Here is a 22,987-nt window from a genome sequence, read left to right as displayed (position 1 = left end):
TCTGGAGGACCCTAATAATAAAAATAACAGTATATATATGATTATTTTGAGAGCAATTTATTGTTGGCTACACTATTACAATTTATATATACAAGGATAGAAATGGTTTCTTCCGTCTTATAGAACCACACAATTCTACAACATACAGCTCTTTCACATATAAAATCTTATATAAAAATCACTACTGCACTTTATACAATATAAACAAAATAGTTTTATTTCTTTTCAACAAAATCTAGATATTCCAAAGAAAGTATCATAAGCATATATAAAATCTAAAATGAGAATTCACATTGCATATGTATAGCATTCAGTACAGCTACTTTAAGAAACAGGAACAAGAAGAATATATTACAGAATTTACTCTCAAACTGCATAATGGAAGCAGACACGATACTCGGAACAGCTTATAAAATATAAATTTTCATAACATTTATTATTTGGATAATTACGTACCCACAGTTAAGGATAATGTACATCTTTGTGCCAATATGCAAACTGACATTAAAAAATAGATGACTGACTAATACACCTGTTTCTCCACCAGGTGTGTTTCAAATGATTTAGCTTGTCAGAATTTTCCTTGACAACCCACTGAAGTTGTGGGAGGCTGGGTGGGGTCTACTTTAACAGTAGGGAGCCAATCAAGCAAAAGCTTTCTTGAATGAAACCCAAAACATTCTTACCTGATCTGGAATCCTTTGTGGATCTTACTGCCAGCCGGGAGTTGGATTCCACTTGAGGAGCAAGGATCTCATACGTGAGTAACAAGAGCAGTCTTGTGGAGGAAACTACTTCAATTTGTCCGGAACAAAACAAAAATCATTAACCTTGCCTCCTCCAGGCTTAACCTTTGATAAAAACATTATAGGTTTTCTAAAACAACAAAACAAAAGGCTAACTTTGCCTCCTCCAGGCTTAACCTTTGACAAAGACATTCCACATGCTTAGGTTAAAAAAAAAACCCAGCTTGGGGGAGGAGAGCTAAGAGAAAGAAACCTCCCCAGGCCAGTTAAAGAAAGACTGGTTGCCTCACAGGTTCCAAGGCCAGTCAGTGACCAGCATCCACCTCGTATACGTAGGAGTTGCCAGATGCTACAGATTTCTTGCTTTACAATCTTTGATTGCTTTTTAACTGGTTTCCAGCTGGCGCTAGAAGATTATCTTATTGTTAAGACCAAAAGTTTGTTCCATGTATAAACAAACAAAGGTTAACTTTGCTTCTTCCAGGCTTATCCTTTGACACACATTCTACGTTTTCTAAAACCCCAACAAACAAAAACACAAAACAAATGGTTAACTTTGCCTCTTCCAGGCTCAATCTCTCTAAGTAAGTTTTAATTGTCCCAACAGGACAGAGAACTGATACTGAGTAGTAGGGGCTTCAGTCTCAACAGATCTCAATACCTTAAGGTGCTGCTGCTGATCATCAGCCAGATCTAATTGTACATGATGCAATATCAAAGAAAGCATGGAACAATAACCTTGAAAGTAGACAGCGAAAAACTCTTACTATATCTAAGAAAGCAGAGAAACTTTGATGTTTACAGTGGTACAGGTGCTGAAAATCCTCCAGAACGGCATCCTGAGCAATACACAAAACTGTCACTTCTGATATAAGGACACAGTTGTTTTGCACTTGATTAAGGATAGAACCCATAATGCCCAAATCCCCTTAGTGGTTAAGTGTGGGATGCAGAAGTTAGTGGAAGTGCATGGAATTCAGTAGTTTGAGTTGTTTTCTCCTTGATGGAAGAATAAGAGACACCTACCTAGAGAGCTAGAAAGTCTAAAAATCATTTGCTCTGAGGCTACTAGGGCTCTCCAGGAGTCTGAGCAATTCTTGTACTTGAAATTTGCTCAATTCTTCCTAAAGCAGATACGGTGAAGAGGAAAGGCATACAAGTCTGAATCAGGCCAAACTTAAAGAAATGCATCCACTACTCAAGCTGGAGGGCCCTTAAAGGAGTAGTAATCGACTTGTCGTTCCTGTTCATCTGCATGCTAATAAGACTACATTTGAGCACTCCTGCAATCCCAAAGAAACTGTCTTAACTTGTGGATGTAATGGCCACTCTGTAGGTAGTTTTGTTCTTCCTGAATCTTCAACTGCCAAAACTCTGTCTTCCTAAAGAATGAGCTATCAAACTAAAATCATGTTCATTTCACTCAAAAAAGAAATCTTTCCACTATGACTTGGTTCCTCACCAAGGATTAACCTAAGAGTAATCTTTACCCTTGTAATTCTTTGTTTTGCGTTACAAGAAAGTGGGGGGGGGGAAACAACACTGATGTAATTTTAAAAATGGTCAACTCTTAGTTTCAGTATCCCTCCAACAGAACCTGGTGACATTGATGGTTCTGGATTACTTACAAGTTTAATTTTGACTTACCAAAGACATATATGAATGCTATCCAAATTTAAGTCCTTCACTTACTGATTACATGTTCAAAAGTAAAAAATATATGTAATCAGCCTGCAAAATGAAACAAAAAAAAAAATGAGCGGTCTACCTTAAAAACTGTTGGATATGCATCTTTGAACAAATAAAGGTACATATAAATATTTTTATGCTTATCACCCAAGTCACTGCCACTACCCACAGACATAATTGTCATAAGTCACAAGCGAAATGGTTAATGAACGTTAGCTGTAAGTTGTAATCTCTTATGCTTAGGCTGTTCTGCAATTGTGCCTGATTATTCTGAAAAACTTCTGTGAAGCCATGTTCCCTAACAAAGGAAGCCCTTATAGTGTAAAAAGCTTCCTTAAGGGCTAAAATTCTTTGAGAAGGAAGTACCTATTCATTTTCTGACAGATAAGCCTGCAAACTGCAAATATCCCCACATCACCAGATAAGAAATTACTTTTACTGAAGAGGAGTTAGGGAAGTCGACTGAAAATCATAATTCACAGGCCGAGTCGGGTGAAACAGCAGACCCTTGGCCTTTGGAATACTATTGACAGAGTTGGTCATCTTGAACCAGTTGACTCAATAGAAAAGAATTCTTGCTCCTGAAAGTCAACACCATCTGCCTATAGGCAACACATTCTCTATGCATGATTACTAATAGAAGAGCTGCACATGAGCCAAAACAGTCTTGAACCTTGCCACCAATATGCAGATGAATTTGATATCCTATACAATGAAACCAAGACCCAGTGCATCTTGCTGCTCCTGAGATTGCTTAAGCATATTGCAGAACCATAAATTTTCCTTGGACATCATCGGCCAGAATTTCTGCACGAATTTCGGTATTTGGGTCACATTATCAAGAAAGACCTAAAAGATATGGCAGACGTTGGACAGAGGCATCGTAAACTATGTGCAACTAGCAACATGATTGCAAGGAGGTTTGCCTTCTGTCACCGAGACGTGAAACTGCTGCTCTTCCGCTCGTATTGCTAAAGTATTTATGGGTGTTCCCTCTGGACAAACTATACCTGAGAGACCATGAGATGTATCACTGTTGTGCACAATGACATTTTGAGATGCCTCAAAAACACTCCTCGCTACCACTCCATCACACAGATGTACATAGAAAACCACCTGGACAACTTAAAAATCATTGTAAGGCAAACAATGTCCAGTCTGATAACCCAAGTGAGAACAGCAGCAATTCTCTCATACAAAGCATCCTAAGGAGTGAACAAAGACGAAGATCTAAATTGTGGGAAAGATGGGAAAATGAGGCCTTTGTTCCCTAAAGGACTTAATCTCTGTATTGGCAAGGTTTCATCTGCAAAATCTGTCATTATTATTATATTTATATTGCTGATATTTTATTTTTTCATTATTACTGTGAATACTATCAAGGTAAATTTTTTCTACATTCACTTTTTGTATTGAGCCCTCTGGACCTGACTGCTGTAACCAACTAAGGTCTCTAGCTAAAATTTGTTAAGATAATCTGTGCACTAAATAATATACTGTATATTTCTGCCCATAAGATGACTTTTAGATAAGATCATGGCAAATTTTCATTAATTTATCTCATATCTGAAGTATAGGATGACTTCTAAATTACAAAACCAAAATGTTTTTTGGAGAAAATTGATTATTTGCAAAATTGAACAGTACAACTACATTTATAATAATGATGACTTAAATAAAGGTTGTTTTGCTAGCTGTATCCAATTACAGTACTATATTACTATCATCATATTGTTACTGTATTACGATAAACATTGTCATGTACATCATTTGCATTTGATATTGTTTACATTCTCAAAATCTTGGGCGATTTGAGTATTATCAATATCTTCATTGCCATTATTTGTTAGAAGAGATATAATTCAGAGATACCTTTTATTGTAAATTAAAGTAGTTTGGTTGAAAATGTGCACATATTACTTCATTGTATAAGCAATTTCTCCAGTTCCGAACATCACTTAACTGCCTGGCCATTATTCGTTTTATTCTGCCTCAGCTCTAACTTGAAGCTTTAATTTCCTAGTATTCTTTCTTGAGATCTCCACTGCACGAGGGATGAACAAAAATGTATTATATTTTTACTTATGGAAGCCATCATTGAGAATTGGCAGGGTTTAACAACTTGACAATTTTAACGTGGCTCTTAGACTGCTCGATAGTTAAGGTAAATGACATTAGCAATCAACCGTTTCTCAATTTGATTGTTCATGTCATTCATGTACAATAATTGCTTCATCCAGAATTCTAAAAACCGCAATTTCTCACTGGAGGAGTATCATTAGTATTACAGTTGATGAAATGGAGAGAGAGAGAGAGAGAGAGAGACCATTGCCTCGGTTAGGTTGTTACACTGATAGATATCCACTTGCAAAAGTTGAATAATAGTTGTATTGAGAATAATGATAATTTTAATAAAACTTGTTTCACTGTAATCATATTGCATGTATTATTGTATTACAATATATAACCAGAGAGATGATGTGTCATTTGCATTCTAGTTTTGTTTAGTCTTAAAATAATCAGCTGATTGCATTTCACCGATATCATCACTGTCTTTAGTTGCTGAATGAAACTCAATTCAGATTTGATATCATGTTTTTCATACAAACATTGCCTAAAACCGAAACCATTGTTTTGTTCTGTCGCCATTCTCAAACAACCGCTAATAAAGATACAGCAATGAACAATAATTATTGTACTACATAATTATTATTCATAAGAGTGAACTGTTCTAAACAGTTACAAACAGCTTTGCTTGCTGCCTCACATGATGTTCGCTGCATTTTTGTTATAAAAGCATGGGGAACATGAAAACTGAGTGTCATAAAATCATTTAAAAAATGCCATGGTTGGCATCGAAGGTGATGTGTATGATATCAACGACGAAGCCGAAGTTGACTCGCCAGAACCAGACTGGAATCCTTCTGATAGTGGCAAATGTGATCAATCTTGTGATATGTATGAAGAACTTTTAATGAAAAATTAATATAGTTATCCTAAATATTATTGCCATAATTACACTACCACTGAAGTTTCTAAAAGGTTACCAAAAGATAAAGGTTGCTGTTAGAGCAACCATAACTCGATGTTTACATTTTCTCAGCTGGGATCACATAGATAAACGTTGGTTTCATTGATTTAGAATTATTCCTCAAATATGTTATTTGTTATGAAGATATGCCAATAATATATAAGGTAAAAATGATTTTATTACCTTTACTATCAGTTTACTTCATAATGTGAATCATTAGGTTGGGCTATACCACCCAGGCCGAGGCTAGCCTACCGATGCACATCTGAGAATTCAAGGTTTGCTTTTTAGAATTGTAGTATAAGACGACCCCCAATATTTAGGGATGAATTTTAGGATTTAAAGGTCATCTAATATGCAGAAATATACAGTAACTTTCAATGCATTTTTTTTCTCTCTCCAATATTATTACTGATATTACCAGTATTAGGATTACAGTGGACCACCCGTATTCGCGGATTTCTCTCAGGAACATTTTCCCGCATTATTCGCGGAAAATTTGCACATTCACGGTATTTTCTATGAGAAATATCCAACTGGAGAAATACCCAATCGACAATGCCAACCACAATAGAGGGTCACTTCTACTGGTACACAGCTGCAGAGGATTTACAAAGGTATTTGGACATCTCTCTTGTTGTATGGTGAGAAAAACTTCTTGCTCACAAAAGAAAGCTGGATAGTCTCCAGGCTTGAAGTACCTTCTTCTATTACCTGGTGATACATCACTATGTGCAGTTGGTACAGCAGGTAGTGCCAAGGAGGACTGTTAGTACCATGGAAAGTAGAGCTAGCAGATCCTGATACCACTCGGCATGTGGCCACTTGGCAGCCACCAGGGTCATCCTCAGATTTGGGGTGATCATGACCCTGTTGATCACTCAGAATCAGAAAAAATGGAGGAAAGGCATTAGGTTTAGATTGTCCCATGGGTGCTGCAAGGCGTCTTCTACTGCTGCCCGTTGGCCAGGAAGACTGAAGACAACACTGGCAGTTTTCTGTTGTGCTGGGTTGCAGAGAGATCTATCATTAGAAGGCCCCAAAGATTGAACAACTTTTCCGCTGTGTCTAGGTGTACTGAATACTCTGTCCCTCATCTGACCCCGATGACTGAGCTTGTCTGCCACTACATTCCGGGTCCCTGGAATTTACCTGGCTGGCAGCTCTACCGAGTCTGCTACCGTCCACTTATGCACCTGCACTGCCCACATGTGGAGCTGAAAAGAAACCAGGAGCAGAAGGGAAACCAATCTCCTTTGCTTGTTGACATAAACCACTGTGGTATTGTTGCTCTTCAACACCACAGAGTGCCCCACCACTCAATCCTGAAACTCCTAAGTACTAAATATGTCGCCTTGAGAGTTCCAGGATATTGATGTGGAGGTGGCTGTGGTTCTGGTTCCACACACAAGAAACCAGCAACTATTTCAGGTGTGTGTCCCATCCCTCAGCCAATGCATCCTTTTAACAGGTTCTTTCATGACTTCTACAACATCTTTCTTCAGTTGCTTTCACCTCTTCCTACAGAGCGCAGTCCTTCACTGAGCTGGGAACGTAAGTCTGGAAGCAAACCGAATCGGTGGTGAGTAGTGGAAACTCAAAAGGTTGTAGATACCCTACCCGAAGGACATCCACTACCCAAGTCTCCATCTGTATTCCTGCCATGTTGCCTAATGGCTCAAAAGGCAACCCCACCTGCGCCAACCAATGGCAGCAAGCGGGGAGAAACACTGCCCCTAGCATCCTCCTCCCTTCTTACCCTTGTCCCCTTTCCTAGGATGGGCAGGGGGATGAAAGGGACATGTCTGCACACCTTTCTTTGCAGGGATGGAAGAAGACTGGATGTTCCTATGGGAGACTGAGAAAGCCTGGGACTTCCTGGGACTCAAAGAGGAAGGGCCAATCGGACCTGAAAGTCGGGCTACAGTGCCACATGAAGACCCGGAGGTCTTGGCCACTGCCTTGTAAACAAGCATGTCATTGGTTTTTACCCTTAGCTCATCCACTGCAGCTTCTACATCTCCTCTTGGGAAGAGGGAAGCGGAATCCAGAACCACTCCATTTTGTAGTGCCAATGCCAACTCTGACCCTACAAACCTGGTAACCTGAGACAATACAGTGTCCCTTGGAATGCTGCCATGGTAATCGATTTCTTTGCAGCTGCCTCCTGCTGGAAAAAAGAAACTCTTCCGCATGGAGGCAGTCAAGTGACACACCCGATCACAGGAGAACCATGTCCAGGTCCTCCTGGATTATTTCCTCCACAGGAGAAGGATGCTCACCAGAAACCCCTGGTGACCTCTCCATCACTTGTGCATACGACTAGTACGGCCTGAGGACCAAACCAGGAATGTGTGCTTCTGTGGCTGGGCTGGGATGGGAGCATGAACATCCTGGTCCCAAACACTAGGCCTGTCCAGCTCCTGGCTCCTGGAGCACCCCAAGGAGGTGGATGGGACAGGTGAGAAATCCCTAATACCCTTACCCTGCCTGTTAGAGGCTGAAGACCCAGCAGGTGAGTAAGGCTGTGGGTGGTCATAAACCCCTGGTGATGACGGGGATATGGTTTGGGAAAGCAGTCCCAGTCAAGCAAATGTGAAAGGGAGCTGTCCAGGAGATGTGGTAAAGTCTTCTTAGAAGCCACAGCCTCTAGGGTAGATGACTGGATGGGGGACCTTCTTGCCTTTCACAAGTGAGCAGACTGGCAGGCTGGTGTTACCATTCAGACCCTTGTGTCCCTCTCTTCAGGGAACGGGAAGGGGGTGAGTGAGCACCTGCCCGCTCTCTACTCATATTTTCTCGCTGGCAGTCGGGGGCCGGGTCCATAGACTGGGGACCATTACCAGCCCTGGAAGGTGACTTCCCAGGATAGGTACTGGTGCGCTGGGGGTCCATGAACCCCGGGCAGCAATTGCTCCTGTGCTGTCAGCAACAGGAGCTGTAGTACTGGGTGTACTGCTAGCGAGACCCGTGGAGACTGGCAATCAGGGGTTCATAACTCAAAGCAATTGTTAAATCTGGCATTGGTAACTTTTACAACAGACAAAAGACAATTGTTAAAACATTTTGTGATGGTAACTCGAAGCATTAATAATCATGATGTTATAGGCACCTTATAATTCATAATAGTTAAGTTACTGATAAGTTTCCCATCAGTGCCATTCGCATTGATACTTACGTAGCCGTTTAATTCTCAAGAGATGATATATATAATATATACATATATATATAAGATATCTATATATATATATATATATATATATATATTATATAAATAAATCTTAACGTCAAATCTTGGTCAACTTTAAAATTGCGTGGCAGCCATACCACTGTCACCAGAGATTTGTCATACGGTTGACAGCTTCCTTGGACCCATGTGAGCAGGAAAACAGGTGGGAATTGTCAGTGGTCACTGAGCTGTTGGTGTGAGAGGATATGTTAAAAGTTGCTCCATCAGCCCCTGACTCGCACATTTTTCAGTCATCTTTGGCAGCCCACAGCTCAGTTTGTAGTTGACATAATGGACGCAATAAGCTTAAAAATGAAGAAAAGGCCCGTGCCCTTGCCCATCTGGAGCAGGAAGTCTCTGTGATTTGTGTGGCCAGAGATATTGATGTCTCTCGCCAAGCTATTTCAAGTCTGAAAAAGGCAGCAACTGGACTCCCACCAGGAGCGGTGACACAGCGGAAACCAGGTTGTGGACAGAAGAAGAAGAAGACCTCTCCGAGGACAGATAAAATTCTGAAGAGGGAGGAAGTGTTGAATAACCCTTCAATTACAGCAGTTGCACTCAAGAAAAAGCATCCTGATCTGCTTGGAAATGTCACTGTTCGTATGGTACAACATTGTCTGCAGCGTGACCTGGGACTACTGTGCCGCTGTGCTGCAAAGAAGCCGCTCCTCACAGATAGCATGAAGAAGAAAAGGCTGGCTTTCTGTAGGAAATATAAAGACTGGACCAAGGAACAATGGCGTGACATTATGTTCTTAGATGAATCAACCTTTAGAATGGTTAGAAGTGCCAGCAGTGTTGGCCCAAGCGTGCGCCCTGATATCATCACAAGTTTACCATAAAAACTGTGAAGCATCCACAGAGTGGTATGGTGTGTGGGGCATTTACTGGTAAATTGGGTAGAGCTGGGTTGTATTTCTTACCTAAGGGGGAAACAGTGAAAGGAACAACATATTTAGAAGTGCTTAAGGACCACATGTTAAGAGTTTTACAGGTTACATGATTCTGTGTTTTTTATGCATGATGGGCTCCATGTCACAAGGTCGCTTGCAGAGAACAATGTATCTGTTTTAGAGTGGCCAGGCAATTCACCTGACTTAAACCCAATTGAAAATGCGAGAAAAGTTATTGCAGGCTAAAGGAGAGATGACAAAGTATTAATTCATGTATCTGAATAATAAATAAGTACAGATTTCTGTTTGTTTAAACATCCATGGTAGTTTGCTATTATTTTGTGAAATATGTCAACATTATTCTTGCTGTTAATCTATATATATAAATAAATAAAAAAAAAATAAATATATATATATATATATATATATATATATATATCTATATATATATATATATATATATATATATACTTATATATAATTCAATTCCCCGGTCCCAAAAATTATGTGTTCAAATTGTGCGATTCCCTTTTTATTTGGTCGCTAGTTCTCAAAAATAGATTTTCTGTATCTGCGAAGCCGTTCAAAGTCTGCAAGTCAAGCAGCACAAAACATATCAAATCTATTGTCTTTTCAAGTGTTTTAGGTGGGGGGGGTTGACTGGTATCTGAGATAAGGGGTAGGCGGAATGCAAGAGAAAGATTTCCTGCTCACAATTACCTAAGACGGAAGACTGCCTCACGCATTTGTTACGTCATAGCGCAGTGTGTATAAATGATCTGTATCATCACCATCGTCATACGTATTATTCAGATCTGCGAAGTGGATTCTGAATGATCAGTATCATCTTCATTGCCATAATATTATTCAGATCTGTGAAGTGTATTCTGGAGGCTTCTGCTCAGCCATTAGTTAAGACGGAAGGCTCTGCCTCACGCAATTGTGACATCATAGTGCAGTGTTTATGAATGGTGGTATCATCATCATCGCCATACATATTTGTCAGATCTGCGAAGCGTATTCTGATTATCCGCATCATGTATGCATCTGCCTAGAAGCCAAAGAGGAAGACCTATTTTCTTGAGACTTAAAAGCTTGCCATTAAGTTAAAGACAAAGGAAGGAGCAACTTCCATTTTGGCAGCAGTCGACAACTTGAAATCCGTCATTGCTGAATATGAAGTAAGAATTTTTCTAGGTTAACTTATTTTGAATATCTTTTAGCATTTGATAATTTATTTTTTCTATTGTAGAAATAGGTTTTGATGAAAAGATGACAAGTAAAAGTGATTAAGAGAGAGAGAGAGAGGAGAGAGAGAGAGAGGAGAGAGAGAGAGAGAGAGAGAGACGAGAGAGAGAGAGAGAGAGAGAGAGAAGAAGAGAGAGAGAGAGAGAGATGAGAATTTTGAAGTTTTATAATTTCTTTTTAAGAAATTGTAATTTCATATCAAATTTTCAATTTTCATCAGTTCTTTTTTATTGTAGAATAAATTTATATGAAAACGATTACATAGTGAACGTGCCGGACAAAAAACTGCGACAGGCGCTCGTAATAAAGTTTGTTAGGCATGACGGGAGTGAAGACACGCATAATCCGCCAGTACCCGAAACCTCAAATGGTTCACAAAGCCTTCCTTCAGCAGAACTCTTCACGGAGGATGAGATAGAAGAGTTTGAAGGTTTTTTGGCAGAGGATAGGTAGAGGAAATTCCATCCAAAAGGTTTTTAAAGGAAATGACTGTATCGTACAGTACATTTGCACCCAATGGTGGCATTGTTTTCATGTAGGAGTTTTCACAGTCTTGTGTGTAATTTTAAACTTTTTCAAGTTATTAAAACCATCTTAATGTTTTATTTAACCATAAGAACAATTTCATATTAGAAAAAATTAGAGTATAGTACATAGAAAGTATTGAAAATGGGTAGTATAAAAGTTTGACTGGGGTAAGTTGCCGTTTGCCTTGGCCCTAATGGAATTATCCCCATAAGCTATGTGTTTCGAAATCTGTGAATTTCCAATTCTGCAAGGCCATGGATCGACCAAATTCTCGCATAATTGGGACCGTACTGTATGTATGTATGTATGTATGTGTATGCATGTGTGTGTAATATTATATATATATATATATATATATATATATATATATATATATATATATATATATATATATATATATATATATATATATATATATATATATATATATATATATATATATATATATATATATATATATATATATATATATATATATATATATATATATATATATATATATATATATATATATATATATATATATATATATATATATATATTTCTCAAGACACAATATATATAATACATAAATGTATGTATAAGTGGGCAGGGCTTCCTCCCAACTTTTGGTATGTAATGACCTTGTTTGAAGGTTTGCAGTTGTTCCAGCTTGCATTTGCAAGCAAAATCCTATATAAAGACCTTCAGTTTTGTATTTGTGTAGAAACAAATAAGGTTTATATCTTGTTCTAACTTCTCAATATGCTTTTCCTAATCAGAAAGAGGAGCAGAGGGCGGAGCTAAAGCCAGGACTGAGCATGAATAACTATAGATGAAGGACCTGGAGAAGGTGGAGAAATGGCAGGTTTGTGACCTGACTAAATTAGTTGCGTTCTCAATCTAACGGCTTCTGTTCCTGTAGTAACAAACTTAGGCAGAAAGTCCATTGAAAACCCCTACTTCTTCACATCTATTCTCAAGATCACACTGGATAACATAGCAGCCAGTGCAGTGTGTATCTCCTAATAAATCTACATCCAGCTAACACAGTAATCATTCCTTCCTAACCTGACGTTCTTTGCCTTGATTCCAGTAGAAGGCATATAAATATAGAGTACTGTGCTAGCAGCATACAGCCATGAAACACCTATAAATGCCTATACACAATGGTGGCAAGGAGAATTCTGACAATAACTAAACCATTTGAAACACGCCTGGTGGAGAACATCTGTACTAAGCAGTTATCCTGCCAGCTTTTCATCTTTTGTTTGAGTGCTGACTCACCTATCAGCACAGATATACAAGCTATCTCTAACTGTATATAAAATTCATCCTAAATAATAACTTATGTTTAAAGTACTTGTTTAATATCAAATAGGAAAAATTAACAAAATAACAGCTACCAAAAAATTATACATTGTGTTGGCACCTTCACAGCACAATATTTAACACCGATGACTATTGAAATATTTTCCTGCATTTTTTCTTTGCAACTGTATAAATATAACATCTACAACTTTGTACTTGCCCACTGGCTGAAATATTTCTCTTGATAAGACTTCCATTTTCTCTTCTTATCTTACCTAGGTAGGAACACTTTGCATCTTTGGAGGGAGATACTTTTCATATGACCAAACTCTATTAGCCATATTTGACAAAGCACAAACTATGTGAACAATTTTGTCAAGTGTTGTATAAGTTTCTTTTTCAGAAACCTTGACCCAATTTATGGGAATTTTGTTATCCAAAATCATATATTTCTTTTTTAAAAGCTGGATAACCCTTTTAATACGAGCCAGCCTTGGATTTTCCTCCACTCCCTGGTTCATCAAAGCTTTCCCAGAACTCTTTACAGAATTAGAGCTTCTGAGAGTTGCACCCATTACAGCAACAGCATCATCAATACCCAGTTCTTTTTCTGTTAAGATAACATCCCCTGGGGTGATGTTTTCAAAAAACCCACTTTCAAGAGCAAGAGTTCTGTCACTTACTTCGCCAAGCACCCCCTTTGAAATAAAAATGACAGACCCCTGAGGGGCTACTGTCATGAGAAATCTCCTTACTGTCTGGCCTTTACTTGAAGTATTCAAATCTAGATTATTTCCACCATCAACTTTGTTAAAAGTTGATGACGGCCCACTTGACAGGTCTACTTGTAAATCGAATGTATCTGTTATATATACAAAGTTCTGACAGTCATTGAGTTCAGAAGGAAGTATTTTCCTCATATCCTCTCTGCTGGGCCAAGCAATATAAAGAGGGACTAGCTTCTTGAAAAGAATATCAATTGTTTCATTAAATAGTCTGGATATACCAGTTAAATTGACATTAAACAACACTCCAAAAAATTTCATTGGCAAATTCAACTTAATCTTCATCAAAGTAACCATAAGCTGTTGGAAACAACTTAATCTAACGAGATGTCGCTGACAGTCACTGATAATTTCACTAAGAGCCTTCAACATGTCATAGTTTTCTAAGCCTGTTAAGTATTTAACTTTTTCATCATTGTCCTTAAACATCTCAAGCTCCATATCTTTGAACATATATTTTCCTTTAATTCGTGACAACTCGCATCTTAAATTATAGCATTCATCTTCCAGATTCCTAATGTAGGTGTGCTGCAAGATGGTCTGAGTACTTTGATCACTTACAGCCTCGGGTCTCATACAGAAACCTTGGACTTCTGGAGCAGAGTCAATGTCTTCCTCTTCACTACAAAATAATTCATCAATCTCCACATAATCAGCATCATAACGGGCTTTCCTGGCTCTTTTGGGGCGTACCTTTGGCACCTTTTTCTTTAATTGGAGTAACTTTGAATCTTTCTGACCGTCCATATTTTTGCTAACACTATTTTCAGTTTCTTCTAGACAATAAAGCAATGTTTCAGGTTCCATAAAGGCAGGATTACAATCTGTTTCCGAGTCACTGCCTACCTTTGATACAGAAGCATATGATGGCTGTTCAGACGCACTGACAACTTTTGAAGAGTGACCTTGGGAGCTGGATGCATCCACACAATCTTTATTGTTGGATACCCCAGCAGAATCCTCAGCAATTTTTGTTATCCTTTGTCCTAAAAAATATAATTAATTACAGAATTTATAAAATCATTAGGATTCTAGAGTGCTATAAATATAATTTTCCAAAAATTTTGCAAAAAACTTACTAATGTCATTATACCTTGTTAAAAACACCATATCTCCTAAGGTTATTAAAACATTTGTAACACAACTTCAGAAACTAAGCAATTAAAAATGTATCTATATTCTTAATAACCGAGAAGACGTGTTTCTAATATGAAGCTCAAAATGCCACTATCATTACATACATCTTCAAGAATCCTGATAAGGATGTACCTGTCCATTCATGTTCAAGTGGTGGTTAGTGAAAGATCCCCAGTGTCAACGAAGATGAATGAGGAGACTGTGTCATCATACGTACAACAGGTAGTGCCAGACTACCAACAGCTGGTCCCGGGTGAGGCATGGAAAGGACCGAGTAAGCTGAAGCAATGGAGTGTGATGCCTCAGATGGTGCAGAGGGCCTAGATGGGGACGAGAGACCCAAGCGCCTAGGCACCAATACCTGGTGCTCATCATGAAAATTGGTACGTACTGTATTCTGATGAGCTCCTAGGACAAAAGTATTTGAGAAGGCTTAAATATACCAAGGCAGGAGCAGAGTTCTGATCCACTTCCTCTTCAGCGGATGAAAAGCTGGTACCTCTACCTTTAAGAACATATAGCTGAAGGCGAGTGAGTCGACACACCTGGCTGCGAATGCCTGGGAGAGGACTGGCTATTGGAGGCAAGAGGTTGCCTACAATGCTTTGAATGTCTAGGCGCTAGCACAGTGCGTTCAATATTAACATTAATTAGATTAAATAAGTAACTTTTCTTTAATCCGATGGCTACTGAGCACCACTAACTAGTTGCCTTTCCAGCGGGATTCAGTCAAAATCTATAAATGCATGACAAGTTTGACCGAGGGGGAAAACCTCCTCACTGCACATCCATCAAGATGTCTTTTTAACGGCTGTCTGCCAATATCTGGGAAAAGCTACAGGGTAACCAAGTGGGCAAATACCAGGGGTAACCATCACAGACTCCCATCAACTCCCAGTATGTCCTCTCCTCAGTGCGGAGGAGCAGGACAGTGACTATAATTCTAGGAGATCCGAGGGGCACAATAGTCACCTCCTCTAACAAACATCCAGAGAGATGACTTTCCAGCGGCTGTTTGTCAATACCTGGGACGAACAACAGGTTCGACTGAGGGAGCGACTACTACCTGTATGTAACCTGCCAACCTCCCTTGGACCTCCAGTATGTCTTCTCCCCGGTGCAGGGGAGCGGGATAATGACCTTTGTCTAGGAAAAATGAGAGACAAGTAGCCTCCTCCTCCATTGCACAACACTTCACTGTTACGTTGATAAATTTATGATAATAGAAATAAAATGCTGGCAAAGGCATGGGAAGGAAGCAATGGAGCCAGGCATAGGAGCAAATGACTAAGATAGAGGGGTAATAGGAGAGAACTGGCTTTAGCTTTGGGAGGCGGGAGGAGAGGGGAATTGGCAGGCAACAGATGAGGGGCGATACCAGCGCTACTTTATATATCACTATAGGTAATTCTGGCATCTAGGCCTGAAAACATTCATAATGCATGAATAACATCAGCATTTCATATACTCAGACATGTATTTAAAAATAATGTAAATGTATGTATAACTTCTAAAAAAAAAAAAAAAAAATAATAATGATAATTTTGGTTGCAGGTCCATAATAATATAGCGAGTCTATGGTCTTTAATGATATTAAAGCTTTCGAACCTTGTGCTAGGTTCAACAAGCTGCTTTTGCAATAAAGTATCAAAGCCAATTGGACTCTAGTAATGTAAAACCACTGCTTTTATTCTCCAATCAGTGATAAACGAATAAAACAAATATTTACCAATAGTATATGAAATAGCATTTCATATATTCAGATGTATGTTGTTTTAAAAATAACGTAACCTTCTAAAATAACCGATACATTTATATCACCAAGTACTTTTCTTATTAGTCTTAAAGCAAATTTGACTCTTAACCCTTAAACGCCGAAGCGGTACTTCAGAAATCGTCTCCTGTATGCTGATGGGATTTGGGAGTGAGCGCTGAAGCGGAAAAATGATATTGTTATGATACAATAAAGTTTCATACATACTTACCTGGCAGATATATACATAGCTAAGACTCCGTCGTCCCCGACAGAAATTCAAATTTCGCGCATGGAAAGGGGCAGTCGCTACAGTAGTCAGGTGATCTACCGCCTGCCTGGGTGGCAGGACTAGGAAACCATTTCCTGTTTTCTATCATATTTTTTCTCTTCCACCTGTCTCCTTACGGGGAGGCTGGGTGGGCTGTAATCATATATATCTGCCAGGTAAGTATGTATGAAACTTTATTGTATCATAACAATATCATTTTCATACAATCAACTTACCTGTCAGATATATACATAGCTGATTGGCACCCTTCGGTGAAGGGTAAGAGACACCTACTTCTGGAATAGACAGGTAAACACATATGTTGTAGGTATAAAAAAAAAAATCTTGGTTCCTACCTGATAGGTGGTAGACTTTGTGGCTGTAGCCCAGGAGTCTGCCATCACATCAAGAAACTTTAGGCGAGATATGTGATCTATGGCCAAGAGTTCTTGTGGGTCTGCCGAAGGGGTCTTATCCACTTACTCGGCAGAGCCTGAAAGGACTTTGTCAATGGGTGCTGATCCACTTATATGACAACACACCTTATGAAGGAGCACACAACCAATCCCGACCACCTGATCCTAACCACCATGTTAGTATTAAAAATTGCTCCGAGATATCCCCAAACTCTTCACAACAACCATAACTCTAATCCAAATTGCACACATTAATTTTCCAAAAAAAAAAATTTATGATACTCATCTAATAAAAGATATCACAAGAGTTCCTTACTGAACGAAAGTGACTGGCCGCCTGTGCGGCACCTGCACCTGCTCAGCAGAAAGTCTAGAACATATCTATTAGACTTAGCATCATTTAAAGGATTGGTGTTAGCTCCTGTACCCAGGATTGTGCCCGCAGACACAAAAGGACCTAAAGAAAAACATTTTTCGTAGGTCACACGAACGTCCTTTAAATAGTGAGAAGCAAACACTGAATTACACCTACAATATGTCGCTTCCAAGATATTCTTTCGTGACATATTTCTCTGAAAAGAGAGAGAGCCGTAGCTACTGCTCTCACCTCATGAGCTCTCACTCTCAGGAGTTTCAAAGAGTTATCCGTGCAAGCCTTATGAGCGTCGGTAATGACGTTCCTGACAAAAAAGGCTAAAGCATTCTTAGACATAGGTCTTGATGGATCCTTCACCGAGCACCAGAGACCTTGTCTAGAACCTCCCAACTGTTTCTTTCTCTGCCTGTAAAACTTTAGAGCCCTTACTGGCAAAGAGACCATCTCAGTTTCCCTGCCGACGAGACCCGATAAGCCTTTAACTTCGAAGTTTCTCGGCCAGGGATTCGAAGGATTTTCATTCTTCGCCAAAAATAAATCTTTGAATGAACAGATGGCTGAATCTAGTTTGAATCCCACTTTATCACTAAGGGCGTGCAGTTCACTAACTCTCTTAGCCGTCGCCAGTGACAAAAGAAACAAACATTTTCTCGTTAGGTCACGAAACGAGGCCAAATGCAGAGGTTCAAATCTTCCCGAGGACAAGAACTTCAGGACCATGTCGAGATTCCAGTTAGGGGGAGATGTAATCTTAGACTTAATGGTCTCAAACGACCTAATCAGAGATCGTGTAGATCTCTATTATTTGCTAGATCTAGGCCTCTATTTCTAAAAACGGCCGAAAGCATACTCCTATAGCCCTTTATAGTGGCTACGGAGAGACGAGATTCCTCTCTCAAATATAACAGAAAATCAGCGATTTCTGTTATAGAGGTACTGGAGGAGGACAACTTCTTCGACTTGCACCACCTTCTAAATACTTCCCACTTAGACTGGTAAACTCGGATAGTGGAAGTTCTCCGGGCTCTAGCGATCGAGCTTGCCGCCTTGCGAGAAAAGCCTCTCGCTCTGACAAGTCTTTCGATAGTTGAAAGGCAGTCAGAGCGAGAGCGGGGAGGTTTTGATGAAACCTCTCGAAGCGTGGTTGTCTGAGAAGATCCATCCTTTGTGGGAGGGATCTTGGGAAGTCTACCATCCACTCCAGCACCTCTGTGAACCACTCTTGAGCTGGCCAAAAGGGGGCTATTAGGGTCATTTTCGTCCCCTTTGATGTCACAAACTTCCTGAGCACTTGCCCCAGAATCTTGAATGGGGGAAATGCGTAAACTCTACATGAGACCAATCTAGAAGGAAGGCGTATACTGTTAGAGCTCTGGGGTTTCTCTTACTACCGAGCAAAAGACTTCCAGTCTTTGATTTGAGGAACGTGGCAAAGAGGTCGACATGAGGAGTCCCCCAAAGAGACCAGAGACTCCGACAAAACTTCTGAGTGGAGGGTCCATTCGGTGTGAAGGACCTGGTTCCTCCTGCTCAGCCTGTCTGCTCTCACGTTCCTTACTCCTTGAACAAACCTCGTCAAAAGGGAGATGTTCCTCTGGGAAGTCCACAAAAGAAGGCCTCTTGCGAGTTCGTATAGGGCATACGAATGTGTCCCTCCTTGTTTTCGAATGTAGGCAAGGGCGGTTGTGTTGTCCGCATTCACTTGGACTATCTTGTTTGTCACTAAAGACTCAAAGCTCTTTAGGGCCAGGTGTACGGCAAACAGCTCTTTGCAGTTTATGTGCCAGGACACTTGAAGAGAATTCCAGGTGCCTGACACCTCTCTCTTCAACGTTGCTCCCCACCTTTTTCCGACGCGTCGGAAAACAATACAAGGTTCGTGTTTTTCTGAGTCTCTAGGGAAGTACCCTTGTTTTCCTTCAGTGGGGGCAACCACCATTCTAAGTGACGTTTCATCCAAACTGGAATGGGAAAACTGTCCGAAAGAAGTCCTGTCTTCATGTTCCACGATCTTCTGAGGAAGAACTGAAGAGGACGGAGACGAAGTCTTCCTAGAGGAAAGAACTGTTTTTCGAGCGAGGAAAAGGGTCCCTAATAGGCTCAACCATTCCCTCGACCGAAGTACGTTCTTTCCCTAGGAAGAGAGAGACTTTCTCTAAGCCTCTCGTTAGTCTCTCTTGAGAAGGAAATACTCGAAAACCCCGAGAATCCATCCGAATCCCCAGATAGACCAAGTTCTGGCTGGGGATCAGTTGGGACTTCTCGAGGTTCACGAGCAATCCTAAGGTCTTTATCAGGTTTAGTGTCAAAGCAAGGTCCTCCAAACACTGTCTCTCTGACTTTGCTCTGATGAGCCAGTCGTCCAGGTACAGAGAGATACTGATACCTTTCAGGTGAAGCCATCTCGCCACATTTTTCATCAGGCTCGTGAAGACCTGAGGAGCAGTGGAAAGGCCGAAACACAAGGCTCTGAATTGGAAGATCCTTCCCCCCGTCATGAAACGGAGGTACTTCTTCGACGAAGGATGAATCGGGACGTGAAAATAGGCATCTTGGAGATCCAGAGACACCATCCAATCCCCTTGGCGAAGAGCCGCAAGGACTGATGCAGAAGTCTCCATGGAGAACTTCTGTTTCTGAACAAACTTGTTCAGAGCGCTGACATCTAGAACTGGTCTCCAGCCCCCCGAGGCTTTCGCAACCAAGAAAAGGCGATTGTAAAACCCTGGGGGGGGGGGGGGAGCTTTGATCCAGCACTAGCTCTATTGCTCTCTTGTCCCACATTTGATCCACCATTCGTTGAAGAGTATCTTTCAACACAGGGTCCTTGTAATTGGCGGACAATTCCCGCGGAGTTGACGTCAGGGGAGGATTGTCCAGGAAAGGAATGAGGTATCCTTTCTGTAGAACAGACATTGACCAAGCGTCTGTATCGATGAGAGTCCAGGCTTCCGCAAACCCCCGGAGCCTGGCACCTACTGGTGTTTGGAGGAACGCAGCTTCACTTTCCCCTTTTAAAGGGACGGAAAGAAGCTCTACCTCTCTTCTCAGTCGCTTTCCTTTTAGAGGGAGCTCTAGAGGGAGGACCTCCTTGAAAGGGCTGCAGAGGCGTATTAACACCTTTCTTCTCTCCCACCGTCACTGGTCTCTTTTTCCTGGACGATTGGGAAGGAGAAGATCCTGTGTCGCTTTCTCCGTCAGCGAATGGGAAATGTCCCCTCACCAACTGTGAAGGGAACAGAAAGTCAGACCTGGGAGCGAATAACAATGCTGCCCTTTGCGAATGAGAAACTGCTTTCGTCAGAAAGCGCTAAAAAACAGATCTCTTCTTCAAGAGACCGGCTCCAAATAAAGAAGAGACTTCCCCTGAGCCGTCCTGTACCGCCTTGTCAATGCACGACAAGATCGAAAGGAGTACGTCCGGATCGAGTCCTTCCGAGGCATGGGCCTTCTTGGCCATCACCCCAAGGGACCAATCCAGGAAGTTGAAGACTTCCAAAATATGAAAGAGTCCCTTGAGGAGATGATCCAACTCCGAAAGACCCCAAGTTATTCTTGCATTATGAAGGCTATGTCTCCTGGATGCGTCTACCAGACTGGAAAAGTCAGCTTCAGCCGAAGCTGGGAGAGTGAGCCCCATATTCTCCCCAGTCTGGTACCAAATACCTCTCTTGCCCGTAAGTCTAGCGGGAGGCATGCAGAACACCGTTCTAACTAACTCCTTTTTGGTTAGCATCCAGCTATCCAGAGACTGAAGAGCTCTCTTCATAGAAATCGTCGGCCTCATCTTCAGAAAAGCCGACGACTTTGGCGTCTTGGAGCATGAAAAAAGTGAGCGAGGAGGAAGGAGGAGCGGCAGGGGTCAAGGCATCTCCGTATTCCTGAAGAAGGAGAGCTGTCAAAACTTTATAGTTAGACAGCCCTTCTCTGCCGTGAGTCTCGTCTTCTGAGTCCTCTTCCAAGAAAGGATCAGAAGGAGAATTCAATTTCAGGTCTGGGTCTTCCTGCCCAATTTCTCTCTCTGCGGGAGACAAACTCCTAATAGGAGAGGGGCTAAGAGCGTGTACGGAGCCCTTATGAATGAAAGCAGACGTCTCGCGCCTGGATGACTCCTCGCGCTTGGTTGGCGCCTCGCGCCTGGCTGGCGCCTCGCGCTTGGCTGACACTTCGTGCCTGGCTGGCACCTCGCGCCTCTCTGGCGCTACATCCCTGATCGGATTACTCTTGGCTGGCGCCTTGCGCCTGGCTAAAACTTCGCGCCTGGCTGACGCCTCGTGCCTGGCTGGCGCCTCGCGCCTCTCTGGCGCTATATCCTTGTTTGGATGACGCTTGTCTGGCGCCTTCGCGCTTGGCGCGGATTCTCTCCGCGCTTGGCTGGCGCCTCGCGCTTGGCTGACGCTGCTGGCTTGGCAGACGTATCACGTCTGGCTAAATCCTCGCGCCTGTAAAGTTGCTCGCGCTTATCTGGCGCTTCAATCCTATAAGACGCTTCTCGTCTGGTAGAAAACTCGCGCTTGGCTGGCGCCTCGCGCTTGTCTGGTGCCTCATATTCGGCGTATGACTCTCTATCGGAAGACATCTCACGCCTATAATACGCCTCACGTCCCACAGGAGCCTCACTCCTGGCGGGGAGAAGACGAGACTTCTTGACAGGAGAAGCCTCACGTCTTTTTTTTTACGAGGAGGATCCTTCGAAAGGACTCCTACCAAGGCGGATAACTGTTCTTGTACAGCTAAAATAATCCTCTTGGAAGCTTCTCCGGCGTCTTTCTTCAACGGGAGAGGAGACCTCGAAGGAGTTTTTTGTCAAGCCATGGGACGTTCAAAAACCCTCTTAGCCTTCTTGATCGAGGGAGGCGCTTCTTCAGAAAAACATTCGGGGCTTGAATCCAACACAGGTTCTTTCCAGTGCCTTTTCAGGGGCCTGGAAAGGTCCGAATCCTTCCACCATCGTTTAGGAGAGGGAGAGGCGGACGAAGAGAAGCACTCTCTGAGGACGCTTTTCCTATAGCGGTCCTGAGCAGTCTGTCTAACTACAGAGCCTGCTGAAGGGACGCCTGACCGGGGGGAATTCTCCACAACCTCCGTACGGCTTTCGACTTTTCTTCTCCTCTGGGCTTGGGAGCTTGAAAGAGGTCTAGGCCTGGGAGCACTCACTTCACTAAAATAATCACTTTCACAATCCTTACCTTTCATGGCAGCCATTTTGGATTTCATCCTACGAAGTGTAGCTTTCAGATCAGCGATTTCTGAGGCCAAATCTGAATGTAAAGCTTGTGAGGGCCCTGATACAGAATTAGAAACAAATGCATAGTTTAATGAAGAGTTAGAATCATTAAAAGGTTCAATAGGTCTTGTACTACCCGCACCCTTAGATGCAGCCCTTCTGACTCTATCCCTCTCTAACTTCTTCAAGTAAGAAGTTCTTCAAGTAAGAAGTTAGAGTCTTCCATTCTTCAACATTCAACCTCTCACACTCATGACAGGTGTTAGTAATAGAACAGTCAAAACCTCTACATTTGTGGCATACAGTGTGAGGATCAACTGAAGCCTTCGGTATCCTCACCTTGCAGCCTACATTCACACACACAC

The 22,987-nt window shown here is 41.4% G+C and overlaps 1 protein-coding gene across 1 annotated transcript; it reads right to left on the bottom strand.

Annotated features, from left to right (window-relative positions):
- Positions 1–12,103: 12,103 nt before the first annotated feature.
- Positions 12,104–15,329, bottom strand: LOC135200164 (uncharacterized). Its single transcript, XM_064228522.1, has one exon. It carries the CDS (start codon positions 14,247–14,249, stop codon positions 12,933–12,935), a length of 1,317 nt encoding a protein of 438 aa, XP_064084592.1. The 5' UTR covers positions 14,250–15,329; the 3' UTR covers positions 12,104–12,932.
- Positions 15,330–22,987: the final 7,658 nt, after the last annotated feature.

This window comes from Macrobrachium nipponense, chromosome 26 (assembly GCF_015104395.2).
Source record: "Macrobrachium nipponense isolate FS-2020 chromosome 26, ASM1510439v2, whole genome shotgun sequence".
In the NCBI taxonomy this organism is placed as follows: Eukaryota; Metazoa; Arthropoda; class Malacostraca; order Decapoda; family Palaemonidae; genus Macrobrachium; species Macrobrachium nipponense.
Note: the sequence above shows the minus strand (reverse complement) of the source record. Positions and strands in the feature narration are given on the sequence as shown.